This window comes from Eulemur rufifrons, chromosome 7 (genome assembly GCF_041146395.1).
Source record: "Eulemur rufifrons isolate Redbay chromosome 7, OSU_ERuf_1, whole genome shotgun sequence".
NCBI lineage: Eukaryota > Metazoa > Chordata > Mammalia > Primates > Lemuridae > Eulemur > Eulemur rufifrons.
Window position 1 is genome coordinate 275,270,556 of NC_090989.1, and position 24,247 is coordinate 275,294,802.

Genomic DNA, 24,247 nt, shown 5'->3' on the forward strand with positions numbered 1-24,247 from the left:
TCCTAGCACTCTGGGAGCCTGAGGCAGGAGGATTGCTCAGGGTCAGGAGTTTTTTGTTGTGGTTTTGTTTTTATTCATTTTTTTTTTTTTTTTTGAAAGAGTCTCAACTCTGTTGCCCAGGCTAGAGTGCTGTGGCATCAGCCTAGCCCACAGCAACCTCAAACTCCTGAGCTCAAGCGATCCTTCTGCCTCAGCCTCCTGAGTAGCTGGGACTACAGGTATGCACCATCATGCCTGGCTAATTTTTTCTATATATATTTTTAGATGTCCAGCTAATTTTTTTTAGTAGAGATGGGGTCTCGCTCTTGCTCAGGCTGGTCTTGAACTCCTGAGCTCAAACAACCCACGCGCCTCAGCCTCCCAGAGTGATAGATAGGATTGCAGGCATGAGTCACCACGCCCGGCCAGGGTCAGGAGTTTGAGACCAGCCTGAACAAGAGCAAGACCCCATCTCTGCAAAAAACAGAAAAATTAACCGGTGTAATGGCACACGCCTGTAGTCTCAGCTACTCAGAGGCTGAGGCAGGAGGATCGCTTGAGCCCAGGAGTTTGAGGTTGCAAAGAGCTATGATCACAACACTGCACTCTAGCCAAGTTGACAGAGTGAGACTCTTCTCCAAAAAAAAAAAAAAAAAAAAAAAACCAAAAAAAAAAAAAAAAAAAACACAACAAAGTTTGTACCTTCCCACTAGCTAACTAGTTCCACAGATGCTGAATCCAATGAGCTTTTGCTCTTGCCCAGGTTTAGAAAAAAGATTATTGTTCTGTAAAGCAGAAGGCCTCCATATAAACGAACACCCAGCACCAGCTACTCTCCTCACTGCAGAGCCCAGCCAAGCAGAACTTCATGGTTAAGATGCTGACTGACAGGCCGCAAACCTCTCCACCCATTACCATAGAGGGGCTTCCCAGAGAGCACCAGCACAAGAGAGCTGGGCCCACCAAAGGCCAGACAGCCCTCACTACGTTCTAACTCCCCTCTGCACCTGGTCAGCATCTTCCTCCCTTCCTCCACCTGGCCCATCTTGGTCAGAGGCACCCTACTGAACGGCGGTCTGGGAGGAGTGCTCTGACAGATCCCCTCCCCCTGGTGGGCACCACTGTTCCCTGGCCTAGGGCTGGGTGCTGTCAGCTCCCCACCCTCAGTCCAGCATAGGAGCCTGGCCTATGAGGAGACTCCATTCCTGTCCCTCCCTTACCTGGGCATTTGCAACAGCCTCTTCCTCATCAGCCCTCCTGACTCTGGTCGTTGGCCATCCAACTGTCCAAGTCATCCCTCCAGAATTCTCTCACCATATTGGATGATGGTAATCACTGAAGGGCACAGCATTCAGGGCCTTTCATGAGGTGGCTGTAAACTGTGCACACCCCGAGTGGGCTGGCCTCCCCCTCCTGAGGTCCCCTCCCCACTCACCTACCAGGCAAACCCTTGTCCAGCTTCATAAGAAGCCTGGGTCACTTCTGTCAGTGCCCCTATAACCCTTCGTAAGTTACTCAACTCTAAGCACTTCTCTTCCTGTGACCAGCAGTCAGTCTCTTCAGAGGCCTGGCTCCTTTCCTTGACTGGATGGGAGACCTCAGACTGGGCCTGCCATGGCCCGTCCCAGGGCCAGTAAGTAACATCCCAGTCAGACCTGCTAGAGCATTTCTCTCACCACAGAAAATGACTCTTACTTTGTCCAAATCCCCTGAGCATCTTTCTCCCCCTTCCTGTACACTCCATCTGGGTCAGTGGTTTCACCTTCTACTCAGTTGTCTAAGCTGAAAATCTTGGCGGTTTCTCCGACTTCTCCTTCTCCCCCAACACAGAGCCTGGTAAAAAAGCAGCAAGTGACAGTGACTATTTTCTCAATAAATCCATGTGCCCAAGAAGCAAGAAGTGGTCTTGGTAATGTCAGCAATCACATCAGAGTTCAGTCCAAACTGACATCTCATGGAGGAATTTCCTCTTCGCTGTCCAAACAACTGGCTTCTTGCTTGAACATGCCTGGAAACACGGAGCTCACTTCTGCCCTCACCTGTGCTCCCAAGGCAGCTCTATCATCATGGGAGGCAGACTTTAGCCCAAACTGCCTAACTGGCTTCCCCTATGTGTCATTACCCTCTGGAACCACATACAATAAGTAAATATAATCTCATAAAATAGTTGATGGAAGTATCCATGTCCTCCCCAGGTCTCCCTTCACTAGCCTCAAACATCCACACCGTTTGATCTCATTTAACGGTGCCTTCAGTTTTCCTGAGTTCCTCAGGTGTAAATTCCACAAGTTTTTTACCTCCCAGGTGATGCCTATTGTATACTGCAGCCTCCAAGAGTGTGAGATTTTAGAAAGCTGACCAACTTCTGAGACTATCTATGTGAGGGAAGGATTCAAGGAGATCCTAGCATCAGAAAGGAGATTCTGCCACTTAAAGCTCTAGAAGGTGTGTTACTGTGATGGGGACCCCTTTGGATAGAGCACATGTTGAAGGTCTAGCCAGGAATGGATGACAGGCAACAACTAAAATGCGGATGAGGCTGAACATAAAAAGCACATTTCCAGCTGCCCGTGCCCTCCCCTCCTTCCAGCCCGAGTAGCTCTCCAAATGGCAGTTATTGAGTTTGCGCTTTACCGTAGGGTTCAATTAAGGTACAAAAAGGTGGTCTGTGGAAATAGACCCAGTTATGCAGCTCACAAAAAAACAGGCTGTCCGGCCCAGGGGTGACTAGTTGGTCACCTTGCCCAGGAACAAACTAACAGTTCTTCCAAAGGAACCAGAGAAAGAATGAGCCTGGAAAGTCTGGATTTGGGGGAGGATCAGGGAAGGGTCAGGGAGAGGTGGGTTGGTTTTGGCTTGTTTTGTTTCAAGCCACACAGGATATAGGCCAGAAGTTTAGAAGAAAGGTGAGTAGAATGCATCAGAGAGAGGAGATGACACTGTTGCCAAATGGTCTTGGAAAACAGGACAGACATCAGTCTAGGCTAGTACTACAAACCACAAGTATTGAGCACCGTGCTGTCAGAATATGTGGGCTCTGCCACTTTACAGCTATCTAATTTGTGGCAAGTCACTTTAAGCCTCCATTTCCTCATCTGTAAAAGGAAAGAATTTTTAGATCCCACAATTTTGGTGGAGTTCAAAACTGATCCCTAAGAAAGAGCTTCTGTTAACTGTAAAAACAGTATAAGAAATGTTATTTCTTCTATGTGGTTAGGAGCTACAGTGTTTTGCCACAAACAAGCGGGGTGGTTTGGAGCGGTCTCTGGGCTTCAATTTCCCTGTCCGCAGAGTGGGAACAATCATCCATTCACTGCTATTCCTCCAAGGTTCTACCAATAGAGCACGAAATAAAATAATGAATGGGAAAGGGCTTCACAGAATGTTATGTTCCACAAAGGCTGGGCGCTCATTCTCCCTCACACAGATCAGTGCTGTAGAACTTGACAACCAGAGTTTTAAAGAAGGTTCCTTCTTCCTGCTCCCCTCCAGAATCGTGGCACGGTGCTCAGAAAAAATGGTAACTGCCAAGGAAGATGATGACTTGGGTGGGTGAGGAATATCTTTCCCTGAAAAGAATTCTGTATCCATCCCCACACGTTCCGACCCCTAAGCAGAGACTCAGCTGGCATTAATCAGCAAAGGAGCTGGGAAGTGGTCTGCAACAGTGGGAGAATCAAACACATTCAGCAGAGCGACTTGCATGCCACAATTTAGAGACCCCCAAAGCCATCTAAGCTGGGCTCAATATGCATGGGCCATACTTAGAGGGAAGATGGCAAACTCCAAGATGGGATCCTGCCCTGAAGCCTGCTCTGAGGCAAAATCCTGGTAATGAGAACTGGCCTCTGCAATCTGCCACTTGCCCATCTCTGCCAAGTATTTGCCCGGGAACACCTCCCTGCACTTACACCCCATACCTGGGCTGCTGCCCATTCATGCCTCTACTCCTTGCACCAAATGAGCCAAAGCCTCACTGGCCTGCCTTTGGAGTCTGGCTTAAATTTTTTAAGACATCTCCATCACCTATCTCAGGCCAGGCAGACAGCATGCACCTAGAAAACATAAGCTAAATGAAAACATGTACCTCAGTTTCTCATTGATAGTCAAACAGAAAAATGAGCTTTACATACAAAAGTTTTCCACCGTTTATATAGCCACTCTGCAGTCTTTCAGTCTGTCTTTCCAGTTTGTCAGACAATTCTTCACAATTAAAGAACATATCCCTGTTTTAGGCCAGGATACCTAGCCTGGAACAATCTCAAGTCAGAGGGTCTAGATTCCAGCACAGTCTGTCCCTTTCACCCCCAGCCTTTTTAATCCATAGCATGGTGGAGTAATAAGAGGCTTTGGCATTAGAAAGACCTGGGTTTCATTCCTGGCTCTAGCACTTCACTTTGAGCATCAGTGTTTTCTTTTGTTTGTTTTTTGTTTTGGTAAAATAGGGATAATACCACATCCAAGAAGGTGGTTTGGAAAATTAAGAGGACTGTCCAACTGCCTGGTACATGTGAGATACCAACATTGGCATTTCCCTTCCTTCCTCTCTCTCATTCCTGCTCTTTCATCTACTGCTGCCCACAGCCCAAAATGACCTAAACTGAAGGCTACTGATAACTTCACTATTTGGGGCATTTAGCTAACTGACCACTTAAATGCAGAGACCATCTGTCCAAACTGTACAAAGGGAGCAAGGTAGGAGAACCTGAAACAAAGCAGACAGAGACTGAGCTTCTTGGACCTAAGACAACGTCCTAATAGCAGCCAAGCTAATCCCATCCCCTCCTGCTGGTCAAACAGCAGTAGAAAAAGATAACTCTGGACCATGTATCCCCCAGCCAGGGTATGCTAATCAGACACACTGAAGCTGTCTGGGCAGATGGTGGCAATCTTCACCCTACCCACCAGGCGGGGCAGCACAGTTCATTTGCAAAAATGGCAAAGTCCTGCCAAGGGAGACCAAGACCCTCCTTGGAAGGAGCAAGTAATGAGGATGTTAACAACCAATTCGTCAAGGCAAAAAAAAAAAAAGTCTTCCCTCAGTGTTGGCTGAATGAGGCAAAGATGCCACCAAACAGCCTCAGCTGTTCAAGGTTACATTCCTGGGGCAGCTATACTCAAAAAACTGTTCTTTATTAGTAAAGCACTGGTAGAAGACCTGGAATCAGCAGGCAGATAGTCTAAGCTCAGCCTTTGTGAAGTTCTAAGCACCCTTAAATTCCAAACCAAGTATTTACAAGCCTTGGCAGCAGAGTGGCTGGTGACCTAACACTACAGCAGACACGTGAGCAATTTCAGCTTGGATCTGCAGCAAACTCACCACACCAGCTCTCACCAGGTCTTTGGTTTGCGTTTCTTGTCCAACCCCCAGATGCTAGGAGTCCTCTCCCCAAGACTAGGAGCAGCTGAACCTGTTAGCACTAAGGAACCAACACAGCTCCACCCTAAGCAGGCCATGCACCTGCTTCCCAACCAGCTGTCAGCCCAGCTGTGCCCTCCCTCACATTCCTCCTTTCACCTCAGCCAGTCACAGTAAGAACAGCCAACATTTACTGCGTACTTACTAGGCACCTGGTATTGTTCAAAGTACTTTTTGCATATTAACTCATCTAATTCCCTGAGCCCCATAGGAATGTGCTGGAGGGAGAGAAATACTCTGGCCTAGATTCCCATGTGGTTTCTATTCTCTATTTCTAGCCGTGCTGTAAAGCTTACATAACCTAATTTGCATTAAGGTACTATTTTAAAAACCTCCAAAGATCACTGCTTCAAGCATCAATGGAAGCTGTTAGCTCCTACCTCAAATGATAATGCAGGAAAGGATGATCTATTCTCACAACTAACACAACTTGAATTCTTGACTTAAAACAGTATTTCTGGAAGATGCTACTAGGAAAGGAAAGGATTTGTTCTTATATAAGAAGTATTAGCTCTGTACTCCATAAATAAGTGCTAGAGAGAAACGTCAATATTGAAACTCACCTCAGCAGTAGGTTTCTTGGCTCTGCTGTAGTTATTCATTTACCACCTATCTCCTTTCCAGGCCTCCTAGTAACACTGAGAAATCTATGGTCACTGGATGGCATGGCGTCAGACTGCTAGACAGTATGAGTTTGAATACCATGGAACCTTTCTTATTCTAGATAATTTCAGAGATACCCCCAATCCCTCTCAGAAGGCATAAGATGAATAGGAATTATGGGAAGGCCATTCACAGAGCAGGTTGTTTTCAGCTTTAACTGCTCTTAATGTCCCTGGTTTTTAGGGCTCTGGGTTACTAGAAATATAATTACTTGGGAGGGAGGGGAACCCCCTTAGTTCTTTTCCTTAACTCACTATTGAAGATTTTCCTCCATTGAAGTTATTCATGAAATCTAACAAATAGGGAAATTGAGTGGATTGATTAAAAGAGTAAAATTCCCCTCAATTTTCATCAAAAAAATGTGGTCAGTGTTTAAATTAACCACTCTGTTCTTTGCTGTACCATAAAAACTAGATAAAAAGGACTGAAGTATTTGTTATTCACTTCACTCAGTTCACTTACTTAGAAAAAGCTCCATGAATATAAACCTGAGTAGGTTTCAGTCTCTCAAAACTACCAGAAAAATATTTTAAATGGGTAAATTTCCAAGTGATGCCTATTTCAGTGATGTCAAAGACCCTACACATCATTCAATAGTTTATAATTAAACTATTAACTAATATGCTTTTTGCCACAGCTAACACACTATTTGTCTCCCAAAATAGTATATTAATAGGGCCTATTTATTATAGGCCCCAATTCCCCCAACAAGGAGAGTCTCACACTTAAAATGTTTCCACTGATTGGAGCCTCTGTTCCCTGGTACCCAGAAAAGAACCCGACACATGACAAGTACTGGGCTGTTCAAGCAGGACTGGACTGCAGCTGGTGTTAGTCAGCTATACCTCATACAACCTTTTTATGGACACCAAAGCCACATTAAATGTACATACAGATTCTGTATGGAAAAGAAAGTTGTTCCAGCAACCTTAAAGTTAGTAATCAAAAGAAACTGCTACTTAGAAACAAATATAAAACAGGAAATTCATTTTAATATCTATATATCAAATACAGCCTTAGCACAAAACATCTAGTACATAATAAAATGCATTTATGGGACATACTAAATGAAGCAAATCCTTATTAAAATATTTGGCCTAACTCTCTCAAATCTTTTAAACAAACTCCATGATGGTTGAATAAGGTGGGGAATAAATAATCAAGCTACCTAACCTAGAAAAGATAGATAAATTACCTTAAGTCTATTTGGTCTCTGCAGACTTGGTATTCACCATTCTGAGTCTTGCTAAAGTTGGTTCTGCAAATAATTAGCTTAACTCAGTCCATTACATATTTTTCCATAGTTACCTAGATATTTTGGTTTTTTGTTTTTTTTTTTTCATTTTCTATTGCTTTTTTTTTTTTTTATGGCTTCTTGCTGTCGTTGTATTGCGGCAATACAACACAGATCAGAGATTTTCATTTCTCAGAGAATGAGAAATTGGCACTTTGATCCTCAGCTTGTATAACAGCGACATATATGGATCCTACCAGCACTGTCACCAATCTTGCTGCTTATGAAATTCCACCACTTTGGCCAAAAGAGTGCCCTGTCGTTAAAATCATCTTAGGTGAACTGTTCCTACCACTGAATTCTTATATTTAAACAGGTACGTGTGTGTAATTTACATACATTTTATATTCTAAGTTTCTGCACACATTCTACACACGTTACACATGTAACTCAGCAAAAGTAAAATGTCTCTCTTGAATAAAAAGCAGTTACAAGGGTATTAAAACAAGTGTTGAAAAATAACTATTTTACATTTAGACCATAAAATTTTTAAAGGTAATGTGATGACATAAGACCTAAGAGATCAAATACATCATATATGATTGTCATATATGCATGTTGTATTAATTATTTTTCTCTTTAATCAGAAAATAAAAGAGCTTACCTTTGTATACTGAGATCACAGCTTACAGTCACTATATCTCAGCCTATTTTATACAAGTGATATGGCTACGAAGGTCCGAGGAGAACGAGAATAAAGTGAGATAAACGTGCTGAAAACTGCTTAAAAGTATTAACCTGAAATACACAGAGGGTCCAACACCAGTTTTATAAATACATTAACGAGGTATTTCCAGCTCTTCAATTAATAATGGTGACCGATTCATGATTTTCAAACATTCACTCAAATTTTAAAAAAAGAAGAAAATAAAAGGCTAATACCAGCAAAATCTATCAGTGGTTTGTTCCCCAAGCTAACAATTTGAGAGAGACTACAAATGACTTCAAGATCTATGTAAACCCAACTCCTTGCTTCACCGTACCATGCATTCCATCTAGTCAGTGTGAGGTATGTTGGAAATCTATTGGACCAATTACCTTGCACAAGAGATGGGGTGCTCCTGCAGCCTGAAGAAACACAGGGTGCAAGCCACATCCCTGGCTAGGCGCCAGTCCCCAAGCAGAGGATATGGCTTCAAGGAGGACCCCCATCTCTGAGAAATTATAATAGTGCTAACTGACGCAGTCAGGAATGTAACTGTTCGAATTTATGTGCTAAAAAAGTTTAAAAACTGTCAGAAGATAGCACAGCTCACACGCTAATTCTAAGTTCTACATTGGTCTGTAACTCCCTGACAAAAAACTATGCTAAGAGGGGTGAAGTACAGATATTGCTAGGTTTCCAAAGGAAAAGTTTTAAAACAGACACCGTGGCTTTGAATAAAGTATTGCTCTTCTTTAAAATTCTCAGTCATTGCTTTCAAAAAGAAGGTGTCAGGGTGGTGTATCTGAAAGCTGGATAGCCTCAGGGTGTCACATTGCTCTTAAGACCAAGACATAGAAATTGCCATTTCAAGCCAGACAACCTGATGGTTCTAGAAGTCAGAGAAGAAATCTTGAGGGCCCAAGTGAATAATAAATGGTGCGACGCTCAGAGGCTGGCAATAGGGGCTGTCAATGAAAAAACCGCCTACAGTGGAGAAAAGAGCAGAGAAGCAAAACTTTATGTTAATTTCACACAATTTGGTGAAGCCAAGAGCTTCATTTATATTTCTCTGCTCTTTCAGCTGTAAGTGGAATTTTCATTACAAAATGGAGGGGTGGGAAGGGCAACAGGTGGAGGGGGGGGACACTTAATTCATTACAGAATTTAAACAGTTGAACTTGCATGGTTACCACTTCTAACAAAGGACTGACAGCTCGATTATTTTAAGTAAAGCAGAGAAATGTAAAAGTTTGCAGCAACTGGGCAGGTTTACAACATGGTTAGTAACTTCCAACAAACAACAAAATTAAAAAAAAAAAAAAAAGACTTGGTAGAAACCATTTGAAATGACTGCCATCATGTTGGAAAACAGCACAGCTCCCTTTTCTCCATTATAGAGGGGTTGAGCTATGAAGCAGAGTCAGCTACTTCAAAAGAATTTTCTAAAGAGAAATCTCCAGAGAGATTCCAACTTGGAATCCAAATTTGATGATCCAATTTCAAATAACAATACAGCTGCAGCTGCCAATTAATAGTATTCCAGAAACAAAGAGGACTATTATAAATATTTAATTAATAAAAACTGGACACTATCAGCCATGCTTTTTCTTCTCAGTGATGGCTCTGTTTCATCCATAGGTCAGCAAAACGAATCAATGAAACATGAAAATTCCCATCTGAAATGGGCCCTCTTGTTTATGTCTAGCCACTAATGCACAGGATGAAAATGATAAGTTACAGCTATTTCCAGCAAGTGATGAGGTTTTATTAAAGTATCACCCACCACTAATAAAGACAAAAGGTCAAAAAGAAGAAACAAACTAATCATTGGGTAAATACATCTGAGAAGTGACACTATCCTTTGTTTTACATCGCTCATTTAGTGGTCCCAAAGTAACTTGGCACATTAATTTGCCATATGTTGTGAAGCCCATTCTCACTGATGAGCACTGTTCAATGCCAAAAAGGAGAATTTCATAGGGGAAAGGAGAGCTAATTCATACTAAAAGCAGACATTTTTAAGACACAGAAACTTGTAAATATCAACAGGGGACAGACCCACTGCTGCCTTCATGGGGGTGAGTACCTTAATGAAACCATTACCTTCTAGTAACATCATCGGCTTTCCAAACAAGGTGAGAATGCAAGTGGAGGACTTAGGTCTGCACCCTTTACAGAACAGCACAATGTTACCGGACTGATCAATTTCCACCAGACACCAATCATAAGGTGTCTTAAAAAATAAATGCTGACCCATGGCTGAAACCTGTCACTTTTCACAGCAGCACTCAACAAGAACTGGGACAATCGAAGAGCAAGTTTTTATGGGGACCCTGTTGCTGCTTTAGATTCTGATGTAATTGAAGAGGAAAGGAGACCCTTCAATGAATCCCAGCAAAACAGCTAATCTTCTATCTGCATGAAAAAGGCCAGGGAGTGAACACAATATCTTACAGAGTGAAGAAGGCCACAAGAACAAAAGAAGGTGATTGATTGATTAATTTATTATTTTTTAAAACTTGGAAATTCGGAAACTAAATAATCACATTCTTCCTTCCCCATCTCTGGGTAGTACCATCATTTTAATAAGTAATTGCTTGGATAACAGAATATAACCTTTATCGCGGGAATGCCCTTGCACAAAGGGCTTACAAAGTAAGTGGACTGGCTCAAACTAACAATTGCCTTTGCTTTGTTGTAGCAGTTTGCTTACAAATGAACGGGCTTCTAGGGCTAAGTTGTATTAGTTTTCAATTCCTTGTAATTTGATACCAAAACATATCAAAAATAATAAGCTAAAACAATATTCAAACCCATATTTTATTGGCTTTAATTACACACTTCAATATTTACAAAGTTAAAGTTTAAATGAAAAGGCTCTATTGTATTAAAAAAAATAACTACAGCCCAATTAAAGTGCCCTGGGGCAAATACATATCAATCAGCTGAGAATCAGTGACTGCATCAGGAACCAGGCAGTACTCTGTGTCACAACAAAGCAGTTTATTTGTGATCAGTGTTTGAGACTCTATACATCCTTCACAAATTTAATTTTACATAATCTGATACTTCTCTTAAAACTTAAACTTTGAACTGCTATACTTTTATTTCCTTAGAACAGAAGGGCTGGTATAAGTTATTTTCCAGAAATGAGGTACCGTTTCACAGAACTGGTTTCTTTTTTTTGTTTGTTTGTTTTCAAGTTTTAGAGAACTAAATTTGCATTTGTTAAAATCAAAAAGTAGGAAAGATGTTCTTTACAAATAATTTTGATCAAGTATGTGTTCAAAGAAAGCAGAATAAAAAGGCTTTTTCTCTAACATTCTGTATTGTACTGTATTCAATAGGAATTAGCTTCTGTCATTTGCTAAAAGAATGAGTAGTGGGGAACAGGATATGTTGGGAATTTCATAACGGGCAACAGAACCATTCTCTTGGGTAAACCTACAGAGAAAAGAAACGGAGAGGACTCCAAATAAGTTTAATACTCCAATAAAAATTTCAGGTAAAAAAAAATCTTACAGTAACTATCATTAACCTTTTCCAGATTAGTCAGTCAACATGTACCATTTTGGAAGAGGCCCACAAATCTCTCACAGATATATTTTGAAATTGCTCTGAATAGTTTGATAAATAGTATTTTCCACTCAAAATGAAGATGGCTACATCATAGGAAGCAATTTCATTTGAGTGAGCTGCCACAAATTCTAAAAATCAAAACAAAGCTGTTGATTAATATTCTAAAGTGACTCTAGGAATCCATATGGTTCTCAATTTGGCACACATATTACAAAAGAAACAAGGGTTGTCAAGAATCAAAGTAAAGCTTTCTGTGCAGGCCTCAGTTGCCCAGAAAGACAGCTCAACTGGAGCCATGACCAGGTCTGTGTCTCTCTTCTTAATGGCTACTGCCAATATTGGCATGGCAAATCTGGAAAGATTAATTGCTTAATTAATTTGTAATTAAATACGTTCTTGTGGCCTCACAAACTTCTGCATACCCAAGCATGATTTGAAATCTGCTCCTATTTCTACTCTAATATTTAACCTACGGAGAAATCACAAAGCAGCAACAGCAGGTATTCAAGAGCACCAGATGATCAGAGGGAAATTACCCCACATGCAACAGCTTTACAAAGGCCAAAAGACATATTTACCTTACAGCCAAAATAAAGCATCGTTTTAGTAGGTTTGCATCACAGTAACATTTAAAAACCAAATCTTTTATGTGAAAAATGGGGGCATCAAATTTCACCAGCTTTGGAAGTCAGTTATATGGCACATGGAAGAGAGGAGCCTTCTGAAGCGGGGGCTCAGAGGCCGCAAGGTGAAAATATGTTAAAGGAGGAAAGGGAGGAACAAGAGAGAAAAATTAAAAAGACTGAGGAAAAACATGAATGTAACTTGGAGTCTAGATATAAAAGTGTTTTAAAGGAAAAAAATTAAGCTCTAGCAAACCTTTACTAAAGAATCTGAAACTTACTATATAATCTAAAAGAAAGACACAGACTTAAAAACCTGCCCCAGAATGCTTTGGCACTTACACAAGACACAGTACAGTGAGTCTAGTGAGTCAAAATATATTTGGATAAATTGACCAGACCTAATTCACAGGAAGGATGAGGTGGTCAGGATATCCAGAAGCTAGCTGAATGGTAAAAGCAAATGGCCAAACCAAAAAGCATTAGAAAGTTTAAATTTAGAAAGAAATCTGGGTGGAAAGCATATTCTTAGATCCATCCTCAATTCCTAATCACCCCATTATTGCTCCAGCTCAAAATACAGGGAAGCCTTGACCATACCTGATTGTGCCAGAGGAGACATTCAGGTCAAGGATATAACTCCAGGCTCCACACTTTGCCTCAAAGAAAACTTGCTCCAAATGTTTGACCTTTGCAACTTCACATCTTTCCAGCATATAAATTATCTATCTTAATGGGCAAGGTGTTCAAACTATTCACTTTATATCTATTTCTACAGTTAGGAGATCAGATGAAGCTTCAGTTTAGCAGTGGCTTAAAGGCCCACAATTTTCATCCAAACAAAAATGGCAAAGCTGATATGTAAAGAGAAAAAGCACGATGTGAAGGTCTGAAGCTCATGTAGAGGACTAATGCCACAAGTGGCAATACACAGGAAGAGCTTTTCCCTTCTGTGTGCATGCACACCCAGCCTGGGGCGCGCTGACACACACACATACACTCACACACATGCACACATACACTCTCTTGCTCTCTTCTCTCAATGACAACATCCTGCAGATGGCTGATTCTATAAAATGTAGCACCTGAGTTAAGAAAAATGTCTAAGAGCATATCACTGACTCCAAACCTATTGCCTCCATTGCCACATAAACCTCATTCAAAAGTTATCCAAAGGGCCACTAGGGTTCATTTATGAATTTGCTTTTATTTTTTATTTTGCAGGGGAGAAGAAAAACACCTATGATATTCTACCATGTGCTACAGACTTTCTGCAATAAGCACTTAAGTGACACATCTGGTGATATCCCCATCACCTCCTCTCTAGAACCAATGACACCTATTTACTTCACCCTCAAAGCAAAATTTATGGAAAAGGATGATGGCTACAAATTTGAAGTGACCATTTCCTATTCTTGACTCAAATTACCCATAGTTCATACAGTTTCAAACCAGAAACTTAAACATAGCTATATAACTGGTAGGCAGCCAAGCTAGAAACTGGGTATGGCCCTTCAGTAGCCTTTGAATGGAGTATAAGTTGGCTGTAAGAAGAACTACTTAAAATATTTAATTTCAATATGGTCAGAAACAGGCAATTAGAACAAGCAGTCCTTCAATCAGGCAAAGCAGAGAGAAGAGCAACTCCAACCAAACCAAGAACCACAAGGTTGTGGCATTTTCAAAGGGAATTTAAGTTGGGTCACTAGAATGAATAGGTCTGAGATCCTCTGATTCATTTACAGAAACCCTAGATACAAACTGTGCTTTGGATTGTTGTGACAGTCACTAAAAGGAGGTATCAGTAAGATGGTATACATACCATAGGCTGGGGCAGCTGTGCTGTAACCATATGGTGTTCCATACCCTAGTGCAAAGAAGAAGAAAGCAGATCAGTCCAAGACCCAGGGCAATCATCACTGGCCCAATTCACTAGCACCACCTGGCCCGAGACCATGGGCCCTGAGGACTTCTTCCAGATAGCGTATGAATAAGAACCACTGCCAGAGTAGTCTAGACACTCTCTCTGTGCTTGCTTAGATGTGGAAGCTCCTCACCATGGCCTACAAGGCTCTCCTTGATCTACCTCACTATCTTGCATCTATTTCTCACTGTACTTCCCACAATGCATTATATTAATAAGTATCTACCTCTTGTCTATGTTACCCACTGGAGTAGCAGACACCTGCTCAATCTTATCTGTCTTTACATCATCTGAACCTAGCAGAATGTTTAACATACAGGAACCATTCACTAAATATAATTTGTCAAACAAAATACTTAGAAACATTCAAATTACCAATTTCCCAAAATTGGAAAACAACTTTCCAAGTCTCTTTTCAGAAAGTAGTGACAGAGCAGGCTGAGGCCTCAATTGCCATTACAAAGGGCACATGTATCAGCTTGTGAGCCCAAGGGCAAAGTCTATGACTTGTTGATATTTGAATTCCTGGCCTTAGCATAAGTTCTCACAGTAAACGCTGGTGAATTTGACATTAACATCTGGTGCCTATGAAAAAGGCTCAAATTATTAAGTAAAAACCAGTATTAAAGAACACAAAAATTTTTGAACCAATTAGTTGTGACAGTAATTTCTTTTTTTTTTTTTTGAGACTGAATCTCGCTCTGTCACCAAGGCTGGTGTGCAGTGGCGCAATCATTGTTCACTGCAACCTCAAACTCCTGGGCTCAAGTGATTCTCCTACCTTAACCTCCCTCCTGAGTAGCTGGGACTACAGGTGCTCACCACTAGGCCCAGCTAATTTTTCTATTTTTTGTAGAGATGGGGTCTCACTATGTTGCCAGGCTGGTCTCAAATTCCTGGCCTCAAGCAATCCTTCTGCCTTGGCCTCCCAAAGTGCTGGGATTACAAGCATGACCGCCTGGCCTAATTTCTTCTATGTCCTTATTTAGACAATTAACTTCTGAGTCCCGTTTTTTCATCTATGAAATGGGAAACCTCCCAAGCTACTTTATAATTTTGTTGTATAGACTGGAAATACTATGTTAGTAGAAGCTGCAATCTTTACTCTTTCAGTAAAATATCTTAAAAATATGTAAATACAAAATCACTTCGGTAAATCTCTAGAAAAAAGTAGTGTCTAAAATAGAACCAGGGCGCAAAATCAACATGGGACTTTCACGCTATACCCAAACCACATCAAGTTTTTCCACGTTACAAGTCCTTTTTCTATAACCATTTCTGCTGCTCAGAATGATTTTGTTCCCTCCTTCTCTGGATGACCAACTGCAACACATCCTTGAGATCAGGATCAAATATCACCTCGTCTGTGAAGTCTCTCAGGTGTGCTGTTCACTCCTTTGCCCACCCCATGTTACAGCTTGCATCATATTACATTTTGTTTATTCAAATATCTGTACCTACCCCATCTGACCCCAAGCATTCACTGAGGCAAAGGCTAGATCTGAGGCATCTCTGAATGCCAGTTCTAAACCTCCTGTTTGAGACAAGGCACTCAAAAGTATGCTGAAGAAGTAAACTACTTTTAGGGACCAAATCGAAACTTCTCCTGAGGGATGAAAAATGTTTACTTTTTAGTCTATAGTTAAGTCACATAAAACTGGGGGTAATACAACTCAATCTTAGTACTCAAGACTGATCAATGCAACTAATATAAGCAGTAGAAACAGGAGATGGATCAGAGACCAAAAGAGAAAATTTACTTCTTAAAAAGGAAAAAAGAAAAGAAAAAAAAATAATAAAGAAAAGAAGGTTACATACCAAATATTCCAGGAAACAGTAGCTATTTGGCTAAGGCTACGGTTTCAAGAGTTTTATCAAAACCCCCTTAAAGAGGGATGAGACTACAACTACTAAGCAGGTCACTGAGGGGTCCTGACTTCACCTTTTACTAGCAAGGTATCTTTGAATTGTACCTGTTGTTTTAACCTCTCTGAGCCTCAGTGTCATGTGCAGTAACTGAGTTGGCAGGGGAACTGAATTATATGATATACATAAATATATTTATGATAATCCTGCTGCACAGAATATACTCCACAAATGGCATATAACCTATTCATAATATAAACTAATCTAATCTAAATCTAGGACATAAAAGAACTTCTTTAAAAGCTTCAGGAGACAGGCCTTTCAGAGAGGTCAATGCGATGGCATTAGAGAGAAGCCACTCTAGAGCAAAAAAGCCTGGCAACCAGCAGACATAAATGGTTTCTCTCCTGATTCCTGCCACTGGACCATAGGAGGTTAATGGTCCTGGCAACAACAGACACAACCAGATTAAGCCCCAATGGAACACATCACCAAAGACAAGAAAGGCTCATCTCAATAACTTGCCTATTATTGCTAATAAAACTTTGCCCTTTCAATAATGCACTGAATAAGGGTAAAAATATTAAGATTCAGTAGAAATAGGGATGCACAGAATATCTTAATTTTGGACACATATACTGTATCAAACGATAAGAAAACTCATAACCTTTTCCTTTTACCCCAGTGCTCATCTTTTAGTGCTCTCTATCTCATTAAATGGCAAAATCATCCCACTTAGTTCCCCTAACTAAAAATCCTAAGAGATGAAATACGCTTGAAGCCTCACTCTAAACCATTTTATATTAAATCTATCAGGTTTGCTTCCTCAAAATTCCTCCAGTCTATTCTCTTCTTGCCTCCCATCTAATTCCCTGCCTCCACTGGCAATGCTTCTATCATCTCTGACTTAGTAGTCTGCAACAGCCTTCTCTTTTTTTCTTTTTAATTAACACACAATAGATGTACACAGTTTAAGGGTACGTTTGATAATTTAACACAGTCATATAATTTGTAAAGATCAAATCAGTATACTGGGGATACCCATTACTGTAAATATTTGTCTTTTCTTTATGCTAGAAACATTTGAATTCTTCTCTTCTAGCTATTTTGAAATGCACAACAGATAACTGTAAACTATACGCAATAGCCTTCTAACTGATCTTCTCATGCCCACTCCTATCTCTATAATCTATTCTTTACACTATATAAAGAATAATCTTCGCAAATAAAGTCTGATCTTGTCAATGCTCCTTAGAACCTGTCATGACTTCTACTGCACTTAGGATTCTAAGTCCAAAATCCAAACCATGGCCCCCAGGGACTGACATCCAGCTTGAACTCACATCACTTCCAGTCTCTCCACCGCACCCAGTGCTCTCCACGCTCCAGACATTTCAAGCTTCTTCTGCTTCTTCAAAGAAGCCAAATTCCCCACTACCAACACCACAGGGCCTCCGTACATGCTTATCCCTCTGTGTGCAATACTCTTCCATCTCAGTCTTCTCTTAGTCAACTCCTTCTCATTCTTCAAAGGTCAATTCAAATGTTACTTATTCCACTAACCCTCCAGGGACCCACTAGACTAGATTAGGTTCCTCTGTTACATGCTCTCCTAGCATTATGTCCTCCTCATCACACTCATCTCAGTTTATAACTGTTATTACTTGATTAATCTACATCTCACCCTTTAAGCTGCATGAGAGCAAAATCCATGCCTGGTACGTGCCAAAGCACACACACTCTTTTTAAGACATCTTTGAGTGATGTACCTACTGGAATCAGCTTCTAGAAGAATTCCAAAGCCACATCATTTATAAAACTTTCCAAATGGCCCCGGGCACAGTGGCTCACGCCTATAATCCTAATTCTTTGGGAGGCCAAGGCAGGAGGATTGCTTGAAGCTGGGAGTTCAAGACCAGCCTGAGCAACATATTGAGACACCATCTCCACAAAAAATTTTAAAATTAGCCAGGCATAGTGGCACGTGCCTGTAGTCCCAGCTACTTGGAAGGCTGAGGCAGGAGGATCGCTTGAGCCCAGAAGTTTGAGGTTGCAGTGAGCTATGATGATGCCACTGCACTCTAGCCCAGGTGACAGAGCAAGACCCTGTCTCAAAAAAAAAAAGACAAAAAACAAAAACCTTCCTAAATGGCCTATTCTAATTCTTTCTAGGAGGAAAATACAACCAAAGTGAACCCTTAAGGATATTATCTTAAAAATAATGACTGGATAAGACCCAGTCTTTATAACAAATTCATCATTATCAGCAACTACAAGGGGTTTACTTATCAAGTTAAAAGTACCATACTTTCAATATTGCAAAGAACTTGATTTTAATGAGACAGCTATACATCTACTACTAAAATGACATAAGGATCAGAACAGAAGGCAGGCAGAGGTGGAATGGAAATAACATAAACTTTGGAAATGTAAACAAATACATTCAATTCCTTAGTCTGATGTTTAGGAGTTGTTTCACCCTGGGCTACTTGCCTTATCTCCCTAAACCTCAGTCTCCTTACCTGGAAAATAACTTCTACCTGAGGAAATACTGTGAGGATTAAAAAGAATTAAGTGAAATCATTTACATAAAAGTATCTGGTAATAGTAAGCACTGGATAAATGAGTGCTCAACCTCCCCCCCCTTTTTTCCTTTTTGTACTTCTTTAGCTTTTGACAGTTCCCAAACACTGAGTTTAATAAAGACTAATAATGCCAGGCTTCACCCAATTAAGTAGCCTCTTATCAGCAGTTTTTCTCTCGTTATACCTAACCTGTCATCTACGTCCCCACTGAATACACTCTGCTCAGATGTCCAGACTTCTCAATCTGTGGAACCTCTCGTGATTTCTAATCAAAATATGTTCCCTCAACCAAGTGCAATATTGCTCATCTGCCATCTCCCTCCAGGAAGCCTCTAGTAACTCAGCAGATTCCAGGAGAAAACCTATGACATTCTGTAGATTCTCTACTTTGAATTTCTGTGTAAATTTATCTTATCTCGTGTTCTATTTCCAGAGACCCTGTATAACCTTGGAAAGTGGAGATGCTGTTCTTCAAATTTTGGCCCAGAAAAGTGGGCCCGTCTCTTACAGCTGTACTATACCTGGAGCTATGTAGCCAGGAGCAGCTGTCGCCCCAACAAAAGCTCCCCTTGTTAGAGTTCCTCTTCCTCTGCCCCGAACAGCCTGGACTGCTGCAGACACAGCTGTATTCACAACACCCTTCGCCTGTTCAAAATAACACATTTTCATTACTGAGAGAAGTAAGAACTATCATCCTGTCATCTCTTTAATGCACAACCACTATGAGAAGCTATGAGTCTGTAGGTAAGACAGTGAGTTCTCTGTGACCTAGAACCTTCAATTTATCATCTATAAAATGAAAATGACACCTACCTTACAGAGTTGTTCAACAGAATATGCTGGGCACATAAAAGCATGCAAATAACTTGTCACTTGGGTGTTATCCAGAAAGAGTTCATTTTGTACACACAAATTTCAGTATCAAATTACTACTACTGTAATATCCAAAGTCATTTTGGGCCTGACTGAAGTAATTTTAGACACTTGATACCTAGGTTCCAAATCCACTGAATTCTCCACCCAGAGGCAGAAAATACCCCAGCAACTACCTAGAATAAGCTATGAATCTCAGTCAGGTTAGGAAAAAAAAAAAAAAGGACTAAGACAGGAGGACCAAAGATGAGCATGTCAGTTCCTGCTTTAGGTAACTGTGACTTCAGGAAGGTCATGGGATTTCTTTGAACCTATTTCCTCTGCTGTCTGTATATGTGTATATATGTATGTATCAACTATTAAATAAATAAATACCACCTCAAAAGCCTCTTCCTTGCTCTAAAATGCCATGCAACACTGGTGAAGTCACATAATATCTATGGCAGTCTCCCACTAATTATAAAATGAGGATAATGATACCCACTTTGTTTTCCTTAGACTAGAAAGAGCAATTGAGAGAACAGAAAAACATTCTGAAAAGTAGAACAGATAAGTCCAGGAGTAAGAGTACACCGGACTGCTGAAACACTGTTTCCAAACTGAAATTTTAAGAAAATCAAAAGGTGTCTAGTTTTAAACTAAATAGCATATTTTAATATAAATATGCAACAAAAACTCAATAGAAACTACTAGAATTGCCCACTATAACCAAGGTGCAAGAAAAAGGGTACACAGCCTCAAAGCACACTGTATGATAAAGTCAACAGTATCTCAGAAGCTCAAAAAGTCAGAATATACACACATTTATCTCACATTAAAAAATCACCATCCTTTATTCCTCCCAGGATAGCCTCTACCTCTAATGCAGCTGGGCAGAAGACAGTTTCAAGGTCAAATGTACCATACACAAGACAGCCATTTTTGTTTTTGCCTAAAATAAACCAACCCACACATCCAAAATAGACTGTTTCTTGGCTGTCAAGCACATTGAACACATGAGTTTTACAGCTTCTAGTATGGAAAATTTCTAAAAATGAGTGAACTTCCTGTAGACATCTTTTTTTCTTTTTAACATGGTTTAGTCAAAAGTAATCAGGAAGCAGCAATCTGGCAGCAGCACAGTGATTCCACACAAATCTAGTTCATGTCACTGGAAACAAACTGTACTACCTAATAAATATCTGCACATAGACTTTTTAAACACTAGAATTAACTGACCAAATACAAAATGTAATGTGGGGAAAAAACACAACAAAACAAGGTAACAATTATCTTTCTACTAATTGAGAACATACGTTGTCCTATATTTGCTAGAAGAAATAGAATCTTAAGCGTCATTCCATTAGTCTAAGCATTTTTAATTTATGTTTCTATCACATAATGTATCCAGACATTATTACAACAGTACTCTCCATGAGTCAAAGGATATCATATTTACTGATGTAACTCTATTTCCCACACAATTATAGATATGGTAAAAATCTAGAAAATATTTTTTCATGCATAAATGAATGGATGGAATAATTGTATATCCATGAGCATGTAATTTAGAGGCCATTTTTTTCTAAATACCTTGCTAAGATCCTGGGCCTTTAGAAGTTACCGACATTCCCAAGGCCAGTAATAAACAGAAGCAACAAAGTGCCAAGTTTTGTGCCATCCACAAAGGAAAACCCAAAATAAAGCCAAATGACAAAACTGGAAAGGAACTGGAAGAGCACCTGCAAACTATGATGACTATAAGCCCCAAGTACTCTTGGTAGCTTCCTAAACAACTGCTTGCACCTTATTAAGGTCCAAATCACTTCAACACTTTACCTCATCAAGCATGACCTTGATCCTCCAAATAAGGCTAATAGCCTCTTTTTCTTTTTTTTTTTCTTTTTTTTTTAATATATGGTCTTGCTCCGTTGCCCAGGCTGGAGTCCAGCAGCCCAAACACAGCTCATTGCAGCCTCAAACTCCTGGGCTCAAGAGATCCTCCTGTCTCCTCAGCCTCCCAAGTAGCTGGGACTCTAGGCACATGCCACCATGCCCAGCTGATTTTATTCTTTTTGTAGGGATGATGTCTTGATATGTTGCCCAGGCTGGTCTCAAACTCCTCAGCTCAAGCGATCCTTCCACCTCAGCCTCCCAAAGTGCTGAGATTACAGGCATGAGCCATCACATCTGGCCAGACTCTTTTTTACATATATAATTTGCTTAGAAAGACCACAGAAGAGGGACCCACTAATATATTTATTATATATTATTCATGACCTAACCCAAAGAAAAGACTGCCCAATGTAGGGACAAGAAACAACTTCAGAAAAAGCTAAAGTGGCATGTGGACAAGAAAGCAAATTTAATTCCTATAACATTTTTCAAATGTTCTGTAAGGTTTAATGCTTAATTCATACCTGAGGCATAATCTTCTTTTTCTTATTATTTGCTGCATTGGGTCCAGAAAACAGCTTCTCCAGGGCAGCTAAAGCTGCACTTGCCTTTGCCACTTTCTTATTTGGACCTGCGCCTCTGAATTTCTGTCCATCTACTTCTACCTAAAATCAAGAACAATACTTTGTAATTATCCCATGCAATTCCTCTATGTAGTTTTAATTTAAATGTATCCTAACACAGAAAACATGAAAAAAATCTAACAGTGCCACAGAACTGACTCAGTCTAAAACTTTTTTACATGTAAGTTCAGGATATCCTATGTCTTTGTGAGGAAAAATAAGGCTGGCTCGTAACAAGGCACATACCTCCATTACAAAGCGCTTGTCATGGCTTCCCCCAGTCTCTGAGATGAGTTCATACTTGAGACCTCTTCTTTTTTCATTGAGCTCCATTACAGGATTTTTGCCACTTGCTGTGAGGATAGGGCCCTGAGTTCTTACCTACAAGAGAAAGGGAAACTGGAGGTTCAATCAAGTAGGATTTTGCAATATTAAATTTCTTATTAATATAATTATGCTAAAAGAGGGGCTCAAAAATTCTATTTTAAAGCATTTAGGGGAGAGGATGAGTCACCTCTGTATACAAATGGCACAGTATTATTAAAGGCGTGAAAACTCTATAAGCAGTAAATACTGCAGTCATCTGGCCAGATTGCCTTCAAAGCAGGGCTGTCCTAACAGACTAGTATTCAAGACTGTAGCCTCACCACTACAGGGACTCAAGAGTCTGATCTGTGGTGTTCATGATCTAAGAATAATACTCTAAATTACTATCAAAGAAAACAGAACAAGTGGGATTCACATGATGCCTAAGGGTTCACCATCTGTCATCTTTAGGGTTAGGAAGAAAGAAGCCTCAATTTGGGATATGAGGGAAATGTTCCTATACATCTCTCAGTCTCTCTAAACAGATTTAAAGGCACCTAAAGTAAAAACAGTAAGCTACAGGTTATGGATTCTGAAACCTAAAAATAACAATAAAGACAGTCATTCCTTCCCCTCAAGGAGCCAGATTGTAGTGGGAGGGACAGACACAATCACTGCAAAACAATGTATGCTAGGAAACTAATGTATGCTATGGAAACATAGTAGAAGGAATCACTTTTTCTAGGGCAAGCAGGATAGTTTTCTTGCAAGTGACATGTGAATCTGACCTTAAAATGTAAGTACCAGACCATCATCAGGTGATTTCAATAAAGGGCGTTCTGAACAGAAGAAATAGTAATAGCAATGCAAAGGCTCAAGAGAGGGAAAGAACGTTTGAGAATAGCAAGAAAAGAAAGTGAGGAGAGGAAGCTGGTATATTAGAACCTGATCAGAAAAACCACTGATGTGGCCCAATCACACAGGACTTCATATGCCAAGCAAATAAGCTTTAGGCTTTCTTATGGATAATGGGGAGCCACTGAAAGAGTTAAACCTAGAAAATGACATGGTTAGACTTGTGCTACAGAAAAATCACTCTAACAGTGGTGGAAAGCTTGCGGAAGCTGTAAGACTAGAAGTAGGAAAGAGAAATAATTCACGTAAGAATGTGAAGGCTCAAATGAAGAGAGAGGCTAACACCAAAACCAAACAAACCCTCCCCCCCCCCAAAAAATACTACAATTATAGTTTAGAGAAGGGAAAAACCAAAGATTGAGCACTTCTTGAGGTCAGAGATCATGTTTATAATTCCACCACAGTAGTTACTCAAGAAATGCTGAATAAACTGAAAGAATGCCAAAAGTATCATATTATGTATACAAACTTAACGGATATCAACTTTTTTTTTTTTTTGAGACAGAGTCTCACTCCATTGCCCTGAGTAGAGTGCCATGGCGTCAGCCTAGCTCACACCAACCTCAAACTCCTGGGCTCAAGCAATCCTCCTGCCTCAGCCTTTCAAGTAGCTGGGCCTACAGGTGAACACCATGACACCCGGCTAATTTTTCTATTTTTAGTAGATATGCGGTCTCACTCTTACTCAGGCTATTCTCAAACTCCTGACCTCAAGCAATCCTCCTGCCTTAGCCTCCCAGAGTGGTAGGATTACAGGAGTGAGCCACTGTGCACAGTCCAAGACTCTCTTAATAAAATACCCTAAAGTTGATACGATGTGGTTGACGGTGCAGAAGTCAAACAATGGACAATTTTGAAAGGAAAGCTTAATAAACATTCCTGGTATTTTGCAATAAATATCCCTTCTTGATCAGTTTTTATAATCTACATTTTTAAAATTTCATGGCAAATCTCCAGTCACTATATTTAAAAGATAATAAGTAATTTTAAACTAGGTCTATAGCAATCACTCTTTTTTCCAAACCTGAAATCACTTTTATAAAAGTGAATTAATACATAAAAATATGTGAATGTTAA

General features: G+C 40.3%; 1 protein-coding gene across 3 annotated transcripts in view; it reads right to left on the minus strand.

Annotated features, from left to right (window-relative positions):
• Window positions 1–1,767: 1,767 nt before the first annotated feature.
• The window catches only part of STRBP (spermatid perinuclear RNA binding protein), a 127,597-nt gene continuing 105,117 nt past the window's right edge, over window positions 1,768–24,247 (minus strand). The window contains exons 14-19 of one of the 3 annotated variants that reach the window (XR_011234131.1): window positions 22,196–22,330; window positions 21,851–21,991; window positions 19,100–19,223; window positions 14,026–14,070; window positions 7,960–8,093; window positions 1,768–1,812 (exon numbers count right to left, since the gene is read on the minus strand). Coding sequence is in view for 2 of the 3 variants with exons in the window: in XM_069476755.1 (XP_069332856.1) it covers window positions 11,369–11,445; window positions 14,026–14,070; window positions 19,100–19,223; window positions 21,851–21,991; window positions 22,196–22,330 (522 nt within the window). In the remaining variant the exon portion in view is untranslated. Of the gene's footprint in view, window positions 1,813–7,035; window positions 8,094–10,406; window positions 11,446–14,025; window positions 14,071–19,099; window positions 19,224–21,850; window positions 21,992–22,195; window positions 22,331–24,247 lie in introns of those variants that run through there. The other 2 variants (XM_069476756.1, XM_069476755.1) reach the window with 2 other exon arrangements.